The sequence below is a fragment of the Elephas maximus genome, chromosome 13 (genome assembly GCF_024166365.1).
Source record: "Elephas maximus indicus isolate mEleMax1 chromosome 13, mEleMax1 primary haplotype, whole genome shotgun sequence".
Lineage (NCBI taxonomy): Eukaryota > Metazoa > Chordata > Mammalia > Proboscidea > Elephantidae > Elephas > Elephas maximus.
In genome coordinates this window covers 71,105,304-71,123,369 of record NC_064831.1, presented here as the reverse complement: position 1 = coordinate 71,123,369, position 18,066 = coordinate 71,105,304, and the positions used below count along the sequence as shown (strand labels likewise).

Genomic DNA, 18,066 nt, shown 5'->3' with positions numbered 1-18,066 from the left:
TTCACAAATTTCTGGCTCTGATTTGATTTTACTTTGTGTTAGTTCCCTGCAGTTTACTATTTATGATTTGTACAGGCTAAATGAGCCACATAATTACAAACTCTACCACTACCTGTGTAGATTCAATAAATAAGAATTAAATAAGTAAAACCTCCTACATACATTCAGAAACATTACTGGCACATGGATTGGGCTACATCGCCGCCCCCCCCCCCAAGTAGTTCCTGAACCTGATCCAGACTTTTAAAAGGGACAGAAGGAGAGGAATAAACATCCTCAAGGTCATCTTCATTTTTTAAAGACTTAAAAAAATGTTAAATCTACCAGGGCCTAAGACAGACAAACAACTGCTCCCTCTGACCATTTTTTTCACATGGATGTACACGACTTTCTATAAGACTCCTTCAAATTTTGAATTCGCGCAGCTAACCAGTCCCCACCTTCCCCAACGCAGGTTTAAAAACCTTTTGCATGTTGAACTTGATGTTCTTGTAATAAATAAAAAATAAATACCTCCATTCAATTAAGCGATCACATAGGCATTTTGATCCCTAACATATTACAATGACATTTTCTTTTTTTCAGATTCGTGGGAACTGCAAAGTTTTAGGCACAACAAATCCCCAGAAAAATGTAAACTGGACAAATTTAAAGCATGTATGTGGCCTTCCCAGTACAGGCACAGTAATACCACTCTAAATTTCTTGGTCTTTCAGTGGGAAAGTATTCAAAACTTAACCAGGTACAGCAAAACTATACATCCCCAAAATGTCTTCAAACGTGTGTGGGATGGACAAACCACATTATAACTCCAAATTTCAGTTAACAAAGCATTTTTCAACATACGATCAACCAGGGCATATCTGCAATCCAGGTCACAAAAATAACCCTTTGCCCACAATTATGTTACTGCTCTAGAAAGTTAACACACTTTCCAGAATAACTCTCCCTCTACTGAACAGTCTAGAATTCTCTACTTTTTTCCTAAAATCATGAGTAATTGGCTCTTGCATGAATAGACCTGTCTATATAAAAGATGCTAAACATTACCACTTGATGGGCTACAGTACTTCTGCAGGTCGGTCATTACAGCCTCTAATCTAGGGTGCTACACAGGAGTTGAAGGAGCCTTCATCTGAAAAAGGCACAATGCAAATCAGACTTCAGCCTGAACCACTGTTCCTTAGGACAGGAAAATGAATGGAGACAAAGGCAGCTAATTTAGTTTCCACCAGAAACTACAAATAAGACGACGCCCCCACTAACAGCCCAGGTCCTCAGCACTATACATGATCCCATCACATGCCTGTCATCTGCCTTTACACAGAGAATTTTACACACACAGTCCTCTCTTCTTCACCTCTGGACAGCTCAAAGGAGTAAATCTTGAGGAAAAAGTTAGAAAGGGGTAGGAAGCGGGGACCGGGTTTCCAGAACACTGTGCGTCGCTGCTACTGAAGGAGGTTACAAGTTCCTTTCTGTAGATGATACGCAGCGTGCAAAACTACAATTATTGAAAATCAACAGTACTTGCAAAATGCCATCTGAGAAACATAACATTTTAATAGATGAAATAAATACTCCAGTACATGCAAGGTAAAAACTTGACATTGGGGGAAGAAAAATCACTCTTTATAGTGTAAATTAAAAAATAAAACACACACTCACAGTAGCTTTCCCCCCATTTGCAAAACACATGGCAAAGTCATACTCTTTCCACACCAAGTATACTCCTAATCCAACACGATTGCTTAAAAAAAATAAAGACATACAAAAAAGGTAGCTACATCCATGTCTAAGGAATGAAAACTGAGGTAACCTTTTCTTCTCTTAATTAAAAAAAAAAAAAAAGACCAAAAAGAAATGAACCCATGACCTCCTTCCTGCCCAATTAATAAAATTTGGTCTTGATAATCCGGAAGACGGGCTGGGGGTGAATAATGACATATTACACCTCTGTCTCAGAGTCCCTACCGTGTATGGGCTGGTGGGCGCCTGGGGCCTCTGAGTGCGTGTGTGTAAGTTGTGTGCAAGGCCCTGCCTTTTGGAAGATTCCTCTCGAGCATTTAACATCAGGGAGTGGGGGCACGGGACTTCACCTATGTTTTCTTTGGTATAAACGGAGGGGGCAGAGAATAAGTATCTTCCTTTAGTCTGGGGTGAAAGAAGGGGTATGGGGGTGCTAATTCACAGAATTGGAATTCACTGGCGGTAAAGTCCTGGGCGAAGACCTCTCCCTTAAAGCCTGAGATAGCAGGGTACAGCCTTCAGACACGGCACAGGCCGAGTTCCTCAGCCTCTCCCTGTGGTCCGACATCTTGGCGCCCCCATCCGGGTGCTGCGCCAGATCCCTGAGGCACTGGGTCAGGAGCACGCAGGCCGACACCACGCTCATGGCGCCGCCCAGGATGGCGGTCTGCACCGCCTTGCCCTCGGCGCTCACGGCTGCCGCGCGACCCAGGAACTGCGGCTCGGTGGCAAAGCCCACTAGGGCGCTCACAGCCTGCACCAGGGGCCCGCTGAAGAGCGCGCAGCGGCTGCGCGCTAGCTCACTGGGTGCGGCCTTCACCTCCCGCACGCAGGCCAGCAGCGCTGAAGCGCTTGTGCTCATGCACTTGACGCCCAGCTTGAACTGCTCTCGTGAAAAGCGGTCCCGAGACTTGTCGCTGGCCAGGGCACATGCGTCCGTCAAGAACTTGAGGTTGCGTGACAGGCCCTGCGACACCTCCAGCAGCAGCTGTGGTGTCATGTCAGCCAGCGGTGTGGCTCGAAGCAGCGCGCAGCCCTGCTCCACCTCATGGCGGCAGCGTGTCACACGGTAGCGGTCCACCAGGCCCGGCTGGGCGGGTTGCGCTCCAGGCGTGGCCACGGCCGCCAGGTAGGCCGCATGAGCCGAACACTCGGTCAGTGACACCACCAGGTCGCCCAGCTCCACCAGGCTGTCCCCTGCCTCTCCAAAGCGGCCCATGTTGAGCTGGCTCTGCACGTCGTGGGTGAGGATGGAGAGCCCCTTGGTGCGCGCGATGATGGTGTCCCGGCACTGCTCAAAGGACTCGGCGCCGGCACAGGAGGAGGCGAGGCCCTCGAAGAGCACTGGACGAGCCTCACTTGACAGCAGCAGCAAGTCGGCTACCAGCTGCATTTTGCCCTTGCAGTGGTCACAGACAGACACCAGCCTCTTCCGCGGCTGCGAGCTGGCCCCGCCGACGGTGCTCACAGGAGCCGGAGAAGCCGCCTCGCCGGTGGGCTTCCCAGCGCTGCCGCTAGCCATCGCGCCCGGGGGGCACTGGCATGCCGCTGGGGAGCCCGCTACCGCCACCACTGCCACTGCCGCCGCCCCCGCGGCCGTCGCGACTGAGCAGGCCAAGGCCGCGGTGCCTTTCCCGAACCATCATGCCATCCACCGCCGCGGGCGGAGGACACCGGGCTGCAGCGGCCAGAGCCCCAGCGGCGTGGTGCAGGTCAGAGGGCCAGAAAACGCAAGAGACTCTTCGGGGCGCGGGGCGGGGCTGCGGCGTCCGGCCTCCTAGAGGGCTTGCAGGAAGCATGAACCGGGGCAGGGCAAACTCACAGTCCGTGCTCCTCGCCGCCGGGCTGCCAGGAAAGTCCCCTCTGCTGGGCCACCGCCTCCTTCCTGGGCATGGCCCGGCCCGGCCGCCAGAGCCGAGAGGGCGGGACGGGGAAGCTGGGAGTTGTCCTTCCTTCCTTTCTTTGAAATCAAAATCCTTTCCTCCGGGAGGAGTGCGGGCGGCGGCCCAGGAGGGCTCTGCTGTCAGCCGCTGCGCTTGAGGCCACCTCGGCTCCCCGGCGCACGTGGGCTTCAGGCGCCGTGACCCCGCAAAGCAGCACTTCCCCGAGACGGCGGCCCAGGTTGGCGCTTTGGGACGCGCGGCCGCTCCGGGCGCATCTCCTGCCTTCTGCTCTCGGGAAGCGTTGCCGGCGGCGGCTGCAGGGCCGAGGGTGTGGCCGGCGCTGGCGCGGCCGCGTCGAGTCAGAGTCGGGCGGGAGCCTGCACTGATTGCGCACAGCGACCAGGCGCCCCGCTCGCTCGCTCGCTCGCCTGCCCGCCACACCCGGGCGTGCCGGGCGCCGCGGCGGTCCCTTCCCGCCTCGCAGTTCACAGACCGCGGCCCGGTGCCCAGGCGGCACGCCCTCCCGGACCGCGCGCTCCGCGGCCCTCCGCCTGCAGTCGGCACGAGTCCATCACCGTCACCTCCACGTCTCGGGCCAACGGCGGCTGAGCTCTCCCAAGGACCCGAGCTCCGCGCATCGGACGCCCCTGCGCGCGTCTTCCCGGCGGCCAAGCCAACTCAGAAGGTCCCCGCGGCGCTGCGGCAACCCGCCCGCGCCCCGGCTCCTGCCATTTTTGTCAACCACCAACTTCCGAGCGAGCGGGGAGAAACTGAAAGGAAGGGCGGGGGCCAAAACGAAGAGGGGAAAACACCCGCTTCCTCTCCCCGAGCGGCTTCACCTCGGAGCAGGGCAGTGGGTGCGCCGCTGCCCGCCCGCCGGTGCTGCTGGAGGCTTTTCCTCTTCCCGTCCGCGCCTCGCCCCCGGGCTCGCCGCCGCCGCCTCGGCCGTAACCTCCCTGGAGCCTATAGAAATCTTTTGTGTGGCGTCACCGCCTTTCGTTTAAATCCCGCTTCCTCCTCTCGCCCTTCCTCCCGCCCCCTCCGCCGCTCCCGGATGCTTGCGCGATGCGCTGCTCCTCCCCCGGGAAGCTGGGTGGCTGCGGGAGGACGCCGCCGCCCAACGCGGACACTGCTGGCCCAGACGCTGCCGCCACTGGGGCAGTGGTCCCGGGTCTCCCCAGCGGTCCCGGGCGGAGTGGCCAGGGCAGTGGAGAGGAGGGAGGCCAGTCCCCGGCTAGGGGCTCTGCGCACACCCACGGGAGGTCGGGGCGCAGCTGCCAGTTGGCCTTACGTAAGCGCTTAGCCAGACGAAGGGGTTCCACGCTCTCCTCCCGGCACAGGGAACACGTCTAAAAGATGACCTGTTTCCTAGGGTAAAGGGAGAGGGACACCCGCCACCATCCCATGGTGATCTGCTGGGGTCCAGCAGTTTCGGTTTACGGGACATCTACTGATCTTCCAGCTCACCTCCTGCCCTTTGTTGTGTTTGATCCTCTTCCACCGTGGGTTCCTGCGGGGATGTGCCGGGTTACGAAAAGAACACCGGATTTAGAGTCTGAAAAGGGAGTGAGATAGTTGCCGCTTCTTTCGTTTAACTAAATATACTTTATGTACGTAGGTAGAGCACGGATTTTGAATCAGCCTTCCCGATGTCAGTCTTATCCCAGCCATTTGTAAGTTGTGTGACTTTGTGCAAGTTTTCTCACAGTATCCATTTTCTCATCTCTAAATCAGATACTTGAGTACTTGAACACTGACCGATTTGAGTGCCTGCCTCATACATTTAAAAAAAAAAAAAAAACCACTGCCATGGAGTCAGACGCGTAGCAACCCTATCGGATTGAGTAGAGCTGCCCCATAGGGTTTCCAAGGAGCGGCTGGTGGATTCGAACTGCCAGCCTTTGATTAGCAGCCGAATGCTTAGCCACTGTGCCACCACCTGTTATAATTATGAGCCTTGATCAGCACCATGTGCCCTGTCATAACCTCTGTTCTTTGTATATTGAATAGCAGTGGCCACTGTTGAGTAGGAGTTAACAGCCTTTGGAGGTAAACATTATGCCCATTTTAGAGATAAAGAAACTGATGATCAGATGCCCTAAGTGACTTCCTAAGGTCAGGAAGACAGCAAAGCGTTGGGTGAGGAGCCCACCCTCACTCCCACCCCCAGCCCCCTTTCCTTTTACCCAGACCCCGTTCTTCAGGAAGTGGTTGAAACCCAGTAAAGAGCCCCACCTCTTAGTCCTAAAATAGACCTCTCTAGACGCCCAGCCCAGAAGAAGCTGGGTGTGTACAGTTAACAGAAATGCCTGTTCCTTTGTCCCATCCTAGGACCCCAGGTCACCTTTTTTCAGCCAGTTGTAAGTGTTGCTTATAACTAGAATGACTTGCAATTCATCATCCAAACTGAAACAGTTGAGAGTGAACAGTGAGGGATGCTATTGATAATTAACCAGGGACAACATAGACAAAGCTCGGTGGATAGTCACCCTACTTATACCCAAAAGTGCCCTTACTTTGCAAACTGAGGTCCATAAAAATGACAACTTTCTAAACAAGCAGCAATGCTACAGGGTTCATCCCTTTTATTTTTCTACAAAGGAAATACACGTAGATCAGCTTGACTTGCTAACCCAGGATTTAGCACCTAAGTCTGTCTTAGCTCCAAAAACTTACTGTGAGGAGGCAGTCATACCGTTCCCTCATTGCCTAGTTTACTCATGAAATTGCTCTGGGGTCAGAGGATTTTGCCCCTGGGGTCCTTTTTTCCTTTCTTTCCACATGTGTAGCCTGTTTTTTTGTTAACTAGAAACCTCAAGTCCAAATAATGAGCTCTATTTGAAAAGTTTGGTATGGCTTTAAAAATTGAAAGGATTGTTTTCTCGGCCATCCCTGTTTCATTTTTTCAGATAGAGCAGCTTCTCCTAAACTGATACTTCCAGGTACTATTTCTGCCTTCCTTTAGATCACCTTTACTTTCTGCCTGTGTTCGTTTACCCCTCAAACGCGGGGTACCAATGTACCACGAGACTGGCCCTGTGCTAGGCACCAAAGCTACATAAGAAGCAAGATAAGTTGATTTTACCCTGAAGAGTAGAATCCAGAGAAGGTGATAGATTCACAAACAGGTAATCACAATTTCCTGTTGGTATAGAAAGAACAAAGTAAATAAACTGTAGCAGAGATAGTACTGCTCACTAAATATTCCAGTGGCAGTTGGGTGGGGTCATGCAATTAGTTCTGACCAATGAAATGCAATTGGAAGTGATATTTTTTATTTCTAAGCAAAGGCAATGAAAAGCCAGTTGGTAATTCTCCACTCTTTCTCTCTTATCCCCGTGCAACTGCTGAGGAGGCTATGGAGCTGAAAGATGGTGGAGCCGCCATTAGCTTAGATGACTGTGTGGAGTAGACCTTCTGTTGACCTGCGCTGGACATGTGATGTGAGCAAAAAGTAAACTTTTGTTGTATTAAGCCACTAAGATTTGAGAGTTGTTTTTTACTGTAACATATTTTAGTCTAACCTGATTAAAAAAAAAAAAGGTCTATTTATATCTACCTCTATAGTTGCTAGAGAAAATGGCTTGACCCCTGGTGATTACCTGGATCAAGGCCAACACTTAAACATTTGATAAATATTTATTGAATGAATAAACTAGCTACAAACAGAGAACTGATTGAGGATTTGGGCAAGAAAGGTAAAACTGACAGAGGCTGGGGCAAGAAGAATTGAAGAAACATCCTTAACTTCCTCCCTTACCTGTTCTAGAAGATACATCCACCACCTGGATTTTAAGGAGGTTTAAGAGAACAGTGTGGACACTCTGGGTTTTGATACCCAACTTTCACACTACCTCCTGAACCCCAGACTCAGTGGACCAAAAACCAAGCTACGTTTGGTCTACATTGCCACCTGGTGATCAGCAAGGGGCACTCTCTGCCCTCATGTCTTTCTCCTTCGGAGTAGTGTCCCTCTGTGGTATTTTTGTGCTCACACAGATGGACCATTTCAATCTCAGGTAATCTTTCTACACTTAGGCAAACATCACCCTTGTCTTAGTTATATAATGCTGCTATAACAGAAATGCCGCAAATGGGTGGCTTTAACAAACAAATTAATCTTCTCACCATTTAGGAGGCTAGAGGTCCAAATTCAGGGTGCTGGCTCTAGGGGAAGGCTTTCTCTCTCTATTGGCCCTGTAGGAAGATCCTTGACTCTGAGCTTCTGCCCCTGGGCAATCTTCATGTGGCTTGGCATGTATCTTCCCCCATCTCTGCTGCTTTAGATTGCTTATGTAGTATGTTTTGTATCTTAAAAGAGATTGACTTAAGATACACCCTACACTAATTATGTCTTATTAACATAACAAAGGAAATTCATTCCCAAATGGGGTTATAACCACAAGCATAGAAGTTAGGAATTACAACACATATTTTGGGGGGACACAATTGAGTCTATAACCTTCGTTGTCTTCCTTTTAATATCTCTTCTAAAGGGAGAGGAATTTCTATCTGGAAAATATATGCCCACCTCTCCTGTCCCCTGATTAACTCATCCCCATGATGGGCAAGAGCTTGACATTCATGGGGCGTGGTTCACGAAGGAACAGGATCACTGTGTGACAGGTTACTCCCCTTACCCAGCATACCCTCTTGCTCTCTGGTGTATTTTGTTCCCATACAACAAGAATACCTGGGCAGAACCTCACGCATCATGCCCGTTCCCTCCCCATCCTCGCCATCCACCCTCCCCACCATCCTCTGTCTCTGTTCACCTGAAATTGTGCATGTGCGGCAGGCTTGTGTGCAGGACCAGGTATGGCTTGGCAGGCACACTTGAGCATTTAAGTCCCAAGGTCTGGAGCTCTGGAATTTTGTCCAATTTATTTTACCAGAGAGCCTTGCATGGCAATGAAGGGTGCTGACAAAGATTAATAAAATGAGTACCCAATTTGTCACGGATTTAATTATGTCCTCCCAAAAATGTGTATATCAGCTTGGTTAGGTCATGATTCCTAGTATTGTGTGGTCATCCTCCAGTTTGTGATTGTAATTTTATGTTAAGAGGATTAGGGTGGGATTATAACACTACCCTTACTCCCTGATCCAAGGTAAAGGGAGTTTTCCTGGGGTGTGGCCTGCACTACCTTTTATCTCTCAAGAGATAAAGGGAAGCCAGCAGAAAGTTGGGACCTCATACCACCAAGAAAGCAGCACCAGGAGCAGAGTGTGTCCTTTGGACTCAGGATCCCTGCTCCTGAGAAGCTCCTCTACAAGGGGAAGATTGAGGACAAGGACCTTCTTGCAGAGCCAACAGAGAGAGAAAGCCTTCCCCTGGGGCTGATGCCCTGAATTTAGACTTGTAACCTACTAGGCTGTGAGAAAATAAATTTTTCTTTGTTAAGCCATCCACCCGTGGTATTTCTGTTACAGCAGCACTAGAGGACTAAAACACCATTTGTCTGTTGGCTAGTGATTTTGGGTGTATTTGCCATTTTCTCAATTTCTGGAGAAGGAAAAGATGAATACTAAAATTCACGCACCCCGAATTCCTAACACTAATCATGCCTAACCATGTTTTGATATCTGTCATGGTGCTTAACACAGAATTAGCAGTCAATATATGTAAGGAGCCCTCGTGGTGCAGTGGTTAAGTGCTCAGCCGCTAACCAAAATGTCAGCAGTTCAAACCCACCAGTTGCTCCACAGGAGAAAAAACCTGGTGACCTGCACCTGTAAAGACTACAGCCTAGGACCCTCTGTGGAGTACTTCTACCCTCTTACATTGGGTTGCTATGAGTCGGAATCAACAGCGCAGAACGTACAGAGATTGATTAGATTTATTACACCCTCACATTGAGCCTCACTGGTCCCCCAAACAGACTCGGGCACTTCTGCCCCCTTGTATCTACTGTGCTTTGTACATGGCGTCAGTGTGACTATTGGCATTGTATATCTGTGACTGTTGGCCTAACTCTTTCCCCCCAGTCCTGTCATCTCCTTAAGGGCAGAGACTTAGTATGTTCATCTCTCCCCAGCACCTAATCCATTGCCTGGTTGTCAATAAATGTTTGTAGAATTTAAAATAAATTAATGAATAGTTCAGTTGTTATGTCTCTTGCAAGGAAGGCACCCCTTTTTTCGGCCAATATTCAGCTGCCTCCAACTTTTACTTAGTAATGGACAGAAAATCGTGGACATTCATGAACCCAGAGCCCCTTTGGAAGTGTATCCGACAGCAGGGACACAGCCTGTGTGTGATCCTGAGCTATAGCTCACAGCTCTGAGGCTAAAGGGTGGACCTGAGCCCCTTGGCTTAGCAAGTGTGTACCCCGTTTCTCTTACAGCGTGTTTGAGAGAGACCAGGGAGATGATTCTTTGGAAACAGAGATTGTGAGTTCTCTAGACATAGTCACCTTGTGTCTGGCTAGATATCTGTTCTAGAAAGTACAGGTAATTTTTCAGATAGCTCAGGTAAAAGTCCTATCTTTTATTTTTGAGGGATTCAGATCTCGTCCCTGAATTTTCAAGGCAATTGTAGTATTGTCAATTAGAATTAACTCTGTATTATTTTGAGAATTTTAGTTGAAATAAGTTTTTTTTTCCCCTTATACCTTGGAAGAGATGGGTATCAGTCAACATTTTGTGGGGCATCAGTGTGTATATGTGTGACCCTCCTTTTTAAAATACAACTGATAAGTTGTTGTTGTTGTTAGTTGCCTATTGAGTTAGCTCTGACTCACAGCAGACATATGTGTAACAGGACAAAGCATTGCCCAGTCCTGTGCTATCCTCACAATTGCTGGCATTTTTTAGACCATTGTTGCAGTGATTTTATAAAATGTTAGATGTAGCAAAATAGGAATACAGATAAAAGATCAAAATAATTTAAAATCGCACCCTGTGATGGTTAAGGTTATGTGTCAGCTTGACTAGGCCGTGATTCTTAGTGGTTTGGCAGGTATTATGTAATGATCCCCTGTTCTGTGATCCAGTGTGAGTAAGCAATCAATTGAAAGGGGAGTTTCCTTGCGGCTGTGGCTTGCATCCAATATATGCTGTATAGATGTTCTAGCAAAGTTTGCCTTGCTGGATCCTGCATCTAACTCATCATTCTCTGGCCTCTGTTTTTTGAGATGCGAGCCAGCAGCCTGCCATCGGACAGTCCTGTTATGGGTTCATCAGCCCCTGCAACCATGTGAGTCAGGAGAAGGCTCCAGCCTGACGTCTGACCCACAAATTTGGGACTTGCCAGCCTCCACAATTGCGTGAGCCATTTCCTTGAAATAAATCTCTCTATACGTTTATAATATATGCTTCACTGGTTTTGCTCCTGTCAAGTACTCAGCTTAAGGCATTTTGTACTGAGAGTGGTTCTAGAGGAACAAAATTGTAAGGATGAGTTTTCTGAACTGGTTCTCAGGTCTGGCTAGTCTTAAAGGCACTGATGACTGCTTGCAGTGGTAAAGAGGGCACCACTTAATCCATGGTGTGAGGTGGCAATAGAAGGACACAAAAAATCACTGCCAGTGGGTCATATATTTGTGAGAAACAAAGCTCTGGGCAGTGGCATATTTGATACTTTTCTACAATTTTGTCAGAAGTACAGGGAGGCTGGTTGGTTGGTCCTGCTTTCTCTAGACAAAGTGGTGAAAGAAAAAGATGAGCTCAGGGGTTCTGGCTCACAGCTCAAGTACTGTATAAAAGACCTGGAAGTTGCCACATGTGCCCTGAAAAAAAGCCTTATTTCTTACAGCAACAGAGCTGATATTGGTGAAAACTAAACCCAGAATCTTATCGTAAGAGTGGCCCAATTACAACACCAACTAAATTCCCAACCTCTGATGTCAGAAGTTAAGTGAGGGCATTGATTGGGAAGAAATGGGATCCTGAAACAGAATGAGGACATATGGGCAGATATTCAGGAAGCTGGGGACACTGAGCTCCTAAATTCCATTAATAACTCCTGTCAACAGAACCAGCCCATTTCCTCCCACCTGAAGAGATTACTCCATCTTTGTCTGCTAAGCCACCCTCCCCAGTAAAACCATTATCCCTTCCACCCCCACGTGATGAGATTAACCCAGCTGTGTCTGAAAAGCCTTTGCCTGAAATATAGCCTGGGATGGTGCCTGGTGCATTGCCTGGGGCATCACCTGAGACAGATGCCTTATAAGACATTGCTAAATGTCTCCACCACCCACCCACATACCCATTTTTGCTTCTAGACCTATAACTATACGTAAGTCCCAGGAAGCCCCAAGAAGTCAAGTAGCAAGTGTGACCCAGGAGGAGGTATGCTACAATCAAAAAGAACTGCTTGATTTTTATAATATGTACAAACAGAAACATGGGCAGTATATGTGGAAATGGCTATTAAGGGTGTGGGGTAATGGTGTAAGGAGCATAAAATTGAGTCAGTCTGAGTTTATTGATGTGAGCCCACTAAGCACAGGTTCTTCAAATAGTGTTTCAGCTCGAGAGGTTAGAAAAGGATCTAATAGCTTACTTGGTTCACTGAAGCATGGATTAAGTGGTGTTGTTAGGTGCCATCAAGTCAGTTCTGACTCATAGTTACCCCACATACTACAGAACAAAACACTGCCTGGTCCTGCGCCATGCTTACAATCATTGTTATACTTGAGCCCATTGGTGGCCTACACTAAATCAAATTGAAATGCCAGATCTGCCTTGGTATACTATAGAAGAAGGTATCTAAACCCTTAGGGAAATTGGCATGTTAGAGTGGATTTATCAGGTTGGAACTACAGACCTGCCCATGGAGTGCCTAGAGGACTCACCTTTTACCACAACGCTAAGGAACAAATTTGTGAAGGGAGCCCCAGCATCCTTGAAGACTGCTGTGGTTCCTATTTTATGAAAGTCAGATTTGACAGTGGGAACTGCCCGAACTGAATTAAGACGCAGTGGGACTAACTGGATTCCTGGCAAGTGAAGTAAGAGCTATTATGGTAGGAAAAGCCAAGTGGAAGCCATTAGAACTGCCTCTGCCTGGGAAAATAGTAAACCAAAAGGAATACCACATTCCTGGAGGGATTGTAGAAATTAGTGCTACAATCAAGGACTTGAAGGATACAGAGGTAGTGATTCCCATCACATCCCCATTCAACTCACCTGTTTGGGCTGTGCAAAAAACAGATGGATCTTTGAGAATGATGGTGGATTATCGTAGACTTAACCAGGTGGTGACTCCAATTGCAATTGCTATTGCAGATTTCGTTTCAGTACTTGAGCAAATTAATACATCTTCTGGCACCTGGTATACAGCTATTGATTTGGCCAATGCCTTTTTCTCGATTCCAGTTTCAAAAGAACACCAAAAACAGTTCGCCTTCAGCTGGCAAGGCCACCTTCACTGTCCTACCTCGGGTATATCAACTCTCTAGCCCTATGACATAATTTAGCCCAAAGAAGCCTTGCTCACCTTTCCCTTCCATAAGATGTCATACTTGTCCATTACATTGATGACATTATGCTGATTGGACCTAGTAAGGAAGAAGTATCAATGATTCTAGACTTATTGGTAAGACATTTGGGTGTTAGAGGGTGGGAAATCAGTACAACAAAAATTTAGGTGCCTTTCACCTCAGTGAAATTTCTAGGAGTCTACCAGTATGGGTCATGTCGAGATACTCCTTCTAAAGTGAAGGATAATTTGTTATATCTGGTCCCTCCTATAACCTAAAAAGGGACACAATGCCTAGTGAGCTTCTTTGAATTTTAGATGCAACATACCCCTCCTCTGGGTGTGCTACCCCAGCCCGTTTATCAAGTGACTTGAAAAGCTGCTAGTTTTGAGTGGGGCCCGGAACAAGAAGAGGCTCTGGAACAAGGTCCAGGTTGCTGTGTAACCTGCTCTGCCTCTTGGGCCATGTGATCCAGCTTACCCAGTGGTTCTTGAAGTGGCAGTGGCAGATAGAGATGCTGTTTGGAGTCTTTGGCAGGCCCCTATTGGTGAATCACAGCACAGACCCTTAGGATTTTGGAGCAAAGCCCAGCTATCCTCTGCAGATAACTAGTCCCCTTTACAGAAATGGCTTTTGGCTTGTTACTGAGCCTTAGTAGAGACTGAATGCTTAACCATGGGCCACCAAGTCACTATGCAGCCTGAGCTGCCCATCATGTACTGGATATTGCTCAACCCACAGAGCCATAAAGTCAGCATGCCGTTATTAAATGGAAGTTGTATATATGAGATTGGGCTCGAGTAGGACCTGAAGGCACAAGTAAATTACACAAGGAAGTGACCCAGATGCCCATGGTCCCCACTCCTGTCACATTACCTCCCTCTCCCATTCTGCACTTAAGGCTTCGTGGGGAGTTCCTTACGATCAGTTGACTCAGGAGAGAAAACACGTGCCTGGTTTACAGGTGGTTCTGTGCAATATGCAGTCACCAATCAGAAGTGGACAGCAGCAGCACTGCAGCCTCTTTCTGGAGACTCCTTGAAGGACAGTGGTGAAGGAAAATCCTCCCAGTGGGCAGAACTTCAAGCAGTGCACCTGGTTGTTCATTTTGCTTGAAAGGAGAGATGGCCAGATGTGTGATGGTGTACTGATTCATGGGCTGTGGCCAGGGGTTTGGCTGGATGGTCAGGGACTTAGAAGGAACAAGATTAGAAAATTGGTGACAAGGAGTATGGGGAAGAGGCATATGGATAGACCTCTCTGAGTAGGAAAGACCAAAGACATGAAGACATTTGTGCCTCACGTGAATGTCCACCAAAGGGTGACCCAGCAGAGGAGGATTTTAACAATCTAGTGGATAGGATGACATGTTCTATGGATACCAGTCAGCCTCTTATCCCAGCCACTCCTGTCATTGCACAATGAGCTCATGAACAAAGTGGCCATGGTGGCAGAAATGGAGGTTGTCTTAGTTATCTAGTGCCTCTATAACAGAAGTACAACATGTGGATTGCTTTAACAAACTGAAGTTTATTCTCTCAGAGTCTAGTAGGCTAGAAGTCTAAATTCAGAGCGCCAGCTCCAGGGGAAGTCCTTTTCTCTTTGTCAGCTCTGGGGGAAGGTTCTTGTCATCAATCTTCCCCTTGTCTAGGAGCTTCTCCACGCAGGAACCCTGGGTCCAAAGGACGCGCTCTGTTCCTGGCACTACTTTCTTGGTGGTACGAGATTCCCCTGTCTCTCTGCTCCCTTCTTTGTTTTATATCTCAAAAGAGATTGGCTTAAGACACAATCCAATCTTGTAGATTGATTCCTGCCTCATTAATATCACTGCCTCTAATCCCACCTCATTAACATCACAGAGAAAGGATTTACAACACATAGGAAAATCATGTCAGATGACTGAACAGTAGAAAATCACATGGTACTAGGAATCGTGGCCTAGCCAAGTTGACACACATTTTGGGGGGACATAGTTCAATCCATGACAGAAGTTATGCATGGGCTCAGCAACATGGACTTCCACTCACCAAGGCTGACTTGGCTATAGTCACTGCTGAGTGCCCATTCTGCCAGCACCATAGACCATCACTGTGTCCCTAAAATGGCACCATTCCTGGGGCAGTCAGTCAGCAACCTAGTGGCAGGTTGATTACTTTGGACCGCTTCCATCATGGAAAGGACAGTATTTCGTTCTCACTGGGATAGACACTTACTCTGGATATGGATTTGCCTTCCCTGCAGATAATACTTCTGCCAAAACTACCATCTGTGGACTTACAGGATGCCTTATCTACCGTCATGGTATCCCACACAGCATCACATCAGATCAGGGAACTCACTTCACAGCAAATGTAGTGTGACGATGGGCCCGTGCTCATGGAATTCACTGGTCTTACCATGTTCCCAATCATTCTGAAGCAGCTGGCTTTATAGAACAATGGAATGGCCTTCTAAGGACACAATTACAGTGCCAGCTAGGTGGCAATACCTTGCAGAGTTGGAGCAGTGTTCTCCAGGAGGCTGTATATGCTCTAAACCAGCATCCAGTGCATGGTACTGTTTCTCTCATAGCCAGGATTTATGGGTTCAGGAATCAAGGGGTAGAAATGGGAGTGGCACCACTCATTGTTACCCCAATGACCCACTTGCAAAATATGTTCTGCGAGCCTAGAGGTCTTAGTTCCAAAGGGAGGAATGCTCCCACTAGGAGACACAACACTGATTCCAATTAACTGGAAGTTAAAAATGCCACCCGACCACTTCGGGCTCTTCATGCCTCTGGATCAAGAGGCAAAGAAGGGAGTTATCAAACTGGCTGGTGTGATTGATTCTGATTACCAAGGGGAAGTCAGATTTATATCATATAATGCAGGTGAAGAAGAGTATGTTTGGAATACTGAAGATCCCTTAGGACATCTCTTGGTACTACCACCCCTGTGATTACAGTCAGTGGAAAACTACAGCAACCCAATTCCAACATGGCCCAGACTCTAGGAATGAAGGTTTGGGTAACCCTGTCAGGGAAAGAACCAGGACCAGCTGAGGTACTTGCTGAAGGCAAAGGGAATACGGAATGGGTGGTGGATGAAGAATGTAGCTCTAACTACCAGCTACAACCGTGTGACCAGTAGCAGAAATGAGGGCTATAATTGTTTTTAGCATTTCTTCCTTGTTTTGTTATACGTGTATGAGTGTATATATATGTATACATATATATATCTCAAATATCTGTTTTCTTTACTCTCTTATTTTGCTACTTATTGTAAACTATAAGATGTAAACAGGGCTACTGTTTTCAGTTGTACTGCTGTTAGTTGTATCATGTTAGGCACAAATATGACTTTATAATTGTCTTTATTTAGAGATTATATATGGTTTAAGGAGATGTATACAGGTGGCAAATTGACAAGGGATGGGTTGTTATGTGTCTACTTGTCTAGGCCATGATTCTTAGTGGTTGGGCAGATATTATATAATCATCTTGCATTTTGTAATGTGATGCGAGCAGCCAATCAGTTGTTTCCTTTGGGATGTGGCCCACATCCAGTATATACAGAAGTTCTGGCAAAACTCGCTTTCTCTGGAGCCTGCATCCAACTCGTCATCCTCTGACCTCTGGTTCATGGGATGTGACCCAGCAGCCTGATGTCCGACCTGCCAGTTATGGGTTTGCCAGCCCCTGCAACCACGTGTCAGGAGAAGCCTCCAGCCTGACGTCTAACCCATGGATTTGGGACTTGCCAGCCTCCATAACTCTGTCCCAGCCTGAGACACTCCCCAAAGAGATAACCTTTATTTATATACTTGTAGCCGTTTTTCTGTGCATACATATCTGTTATGGATTGAATTGTATCCCTCAAAAACGTGCGTCAACTTGGCTAGGCCACGATTCCCAGTATTGTGTGATTTTCCGCCATTTTTTCATCTGATGTGATTTTCCTATGTGTTGTAAATCCTACCTCTGTCGTGTTAATGAGGTAGAATTAGAGGCAGTTATGTTAATGAGGCAGGACTCAATCTACAAAATTAGATTGTATTTTAAGTTAATCTCTTGAGATACAAATGAGAGAAGGGAGCAGAGACATGGGGGACCTCATACCACCAAGAAAGTAGTACCAGGAGCATAGTACGTCCTTTGGATCCGGGGTTCCTGCACTGAGAAGCTCGTACACCAGGGGAAGATTGATGACACGGACCTTCCTCCAGAGCCGACAGAGAGAGAAAGTATTCCCCTGGAGCTGGCACCCTGAATTCAGAGTTCTAGCCTCCTAGACTGTGAGAAAATACATTTCTCTTTGTTAAAGCCACCCACTTACGGTATTTCTGTTATAGCAGCACTAGATAACCTAGACAATATCTATATAATATTAATACTGTTTTATAAACTTTTATCACTTAATAGTATAAAATGAAAATATTTTAATATCAACAAATATGCATCTATGGTATCTCATTATATTTAATGTTTGCATTGTTTTCCATTGTATGAGTGGACTATAGTTTGCAATCTGTAAATGCAGATTTTATAATCTACTGTTGTTGAATATTTAGTGTGGTTCCCATTTCCCACTATATGGAGAGTGTTAGGTAGGATTATTACAATGAGTAAATGAAGAAATACATACGAAGCACCGAGAAGAGTGCCTGCCATGTAGTAAGTGCTAAGTATTATTATTACTGTTACTTTCATTATCTACTTGCTGAGAATCAATTCAGAAGTGCAGTTGCTAATCAGAGATTTCATCTAACTTTCATCCAAAAAAATCCATCCCTGGAAGTGAATGAAAATGCTTGTTTCCTGAGCTTTGCCAAGGCAGCGTATATTAGTCTGGCCCAACCAATAGGTAAAAAATTATATCTTGTTTAAATTTGCATTTCTCTGATACCTGTTGAGGTTATACAATTTTTTTTTCACATATGAATCCGGCATTTATGTTTATCCTTTTGGGAATTACCTGTTCATGTCCTTTACTGTTTTTCAATTGGAGTGCTCATCTTTTCTTTTT

General features: G+C 47.1%; 2 protein-coding genes across 2 annotated transcripts; one reads left to right on the top strand and one right to left on the bottom strand.

The window, feature by feature from the left end:
- Nucleotides 1-1,836: 1,836 nt before the first annotated feature.
- Nucleotides 1,837-4,657, bottom strand: TLNRD1 (talin rod domain containing 1). The gene has a single exon (XM_049906058.1). The coding sequence runs from the start codon at nucleotides 3,269-3,271 to the stop codon at nucleotides 2,183-2,185; it is 1,089 nt and encodes a 362-aa protein (XP_049762015.1). The 5' UTR covers nucleotides 3,272-4,657; the 3' UTR covers nucleotides 1,837-2,182.
- LOC126087840 (skin secretory protein xP2-like) lies at nucleotides 3,292-17,484 on the top strand. The gene is made up of 4 exons (XM_049905695.1): nucleotides 3,292-3,691; nucleotides 3,791-4,923; nucleotides 5,251-7,086; nucleotides 10,769-17,484. Exons 1-3 carry the CDS (start codon nucleotides 3,292-3,294, stop codon nucleotides 5,266-5,268), a joined length of 1,551 nt encoding a protein of 516 aa, XP_049761652.1. The 3' UTR covers nucleotides 5,269-7,086; nucleotides 10,769-17,484.
- The last annotated feature ends 582 nt before the right edge of the window (nucleotides 17,485-18,066 follow it).

Bases quoted from the DNA above. Each gene is read 5' to 3' on its own strand.
- TLNRD1 (XM_049906058.1), bottom strand. From the start codon at position 3,271: ATGGCTAGCGGCAGCGCTGGGAAGCCCACCGGCGAGGCGGCTTCTCCG.
- LOC126087840 (XM_049905695.1), top strand. From the start codon at position 3,292: ATGCCGCTGGGGAGCCCGCTACCGCCACCACTGCCACTGCCGCCGCCC. The intron at 3,692-3,790 runs GTTGTCCTTCCT...GCTGCGCTTGAG, and splicing joins GCGGGACGGGGAAGCTGGGA to GCCACCTCGGCTCCCCGGCG.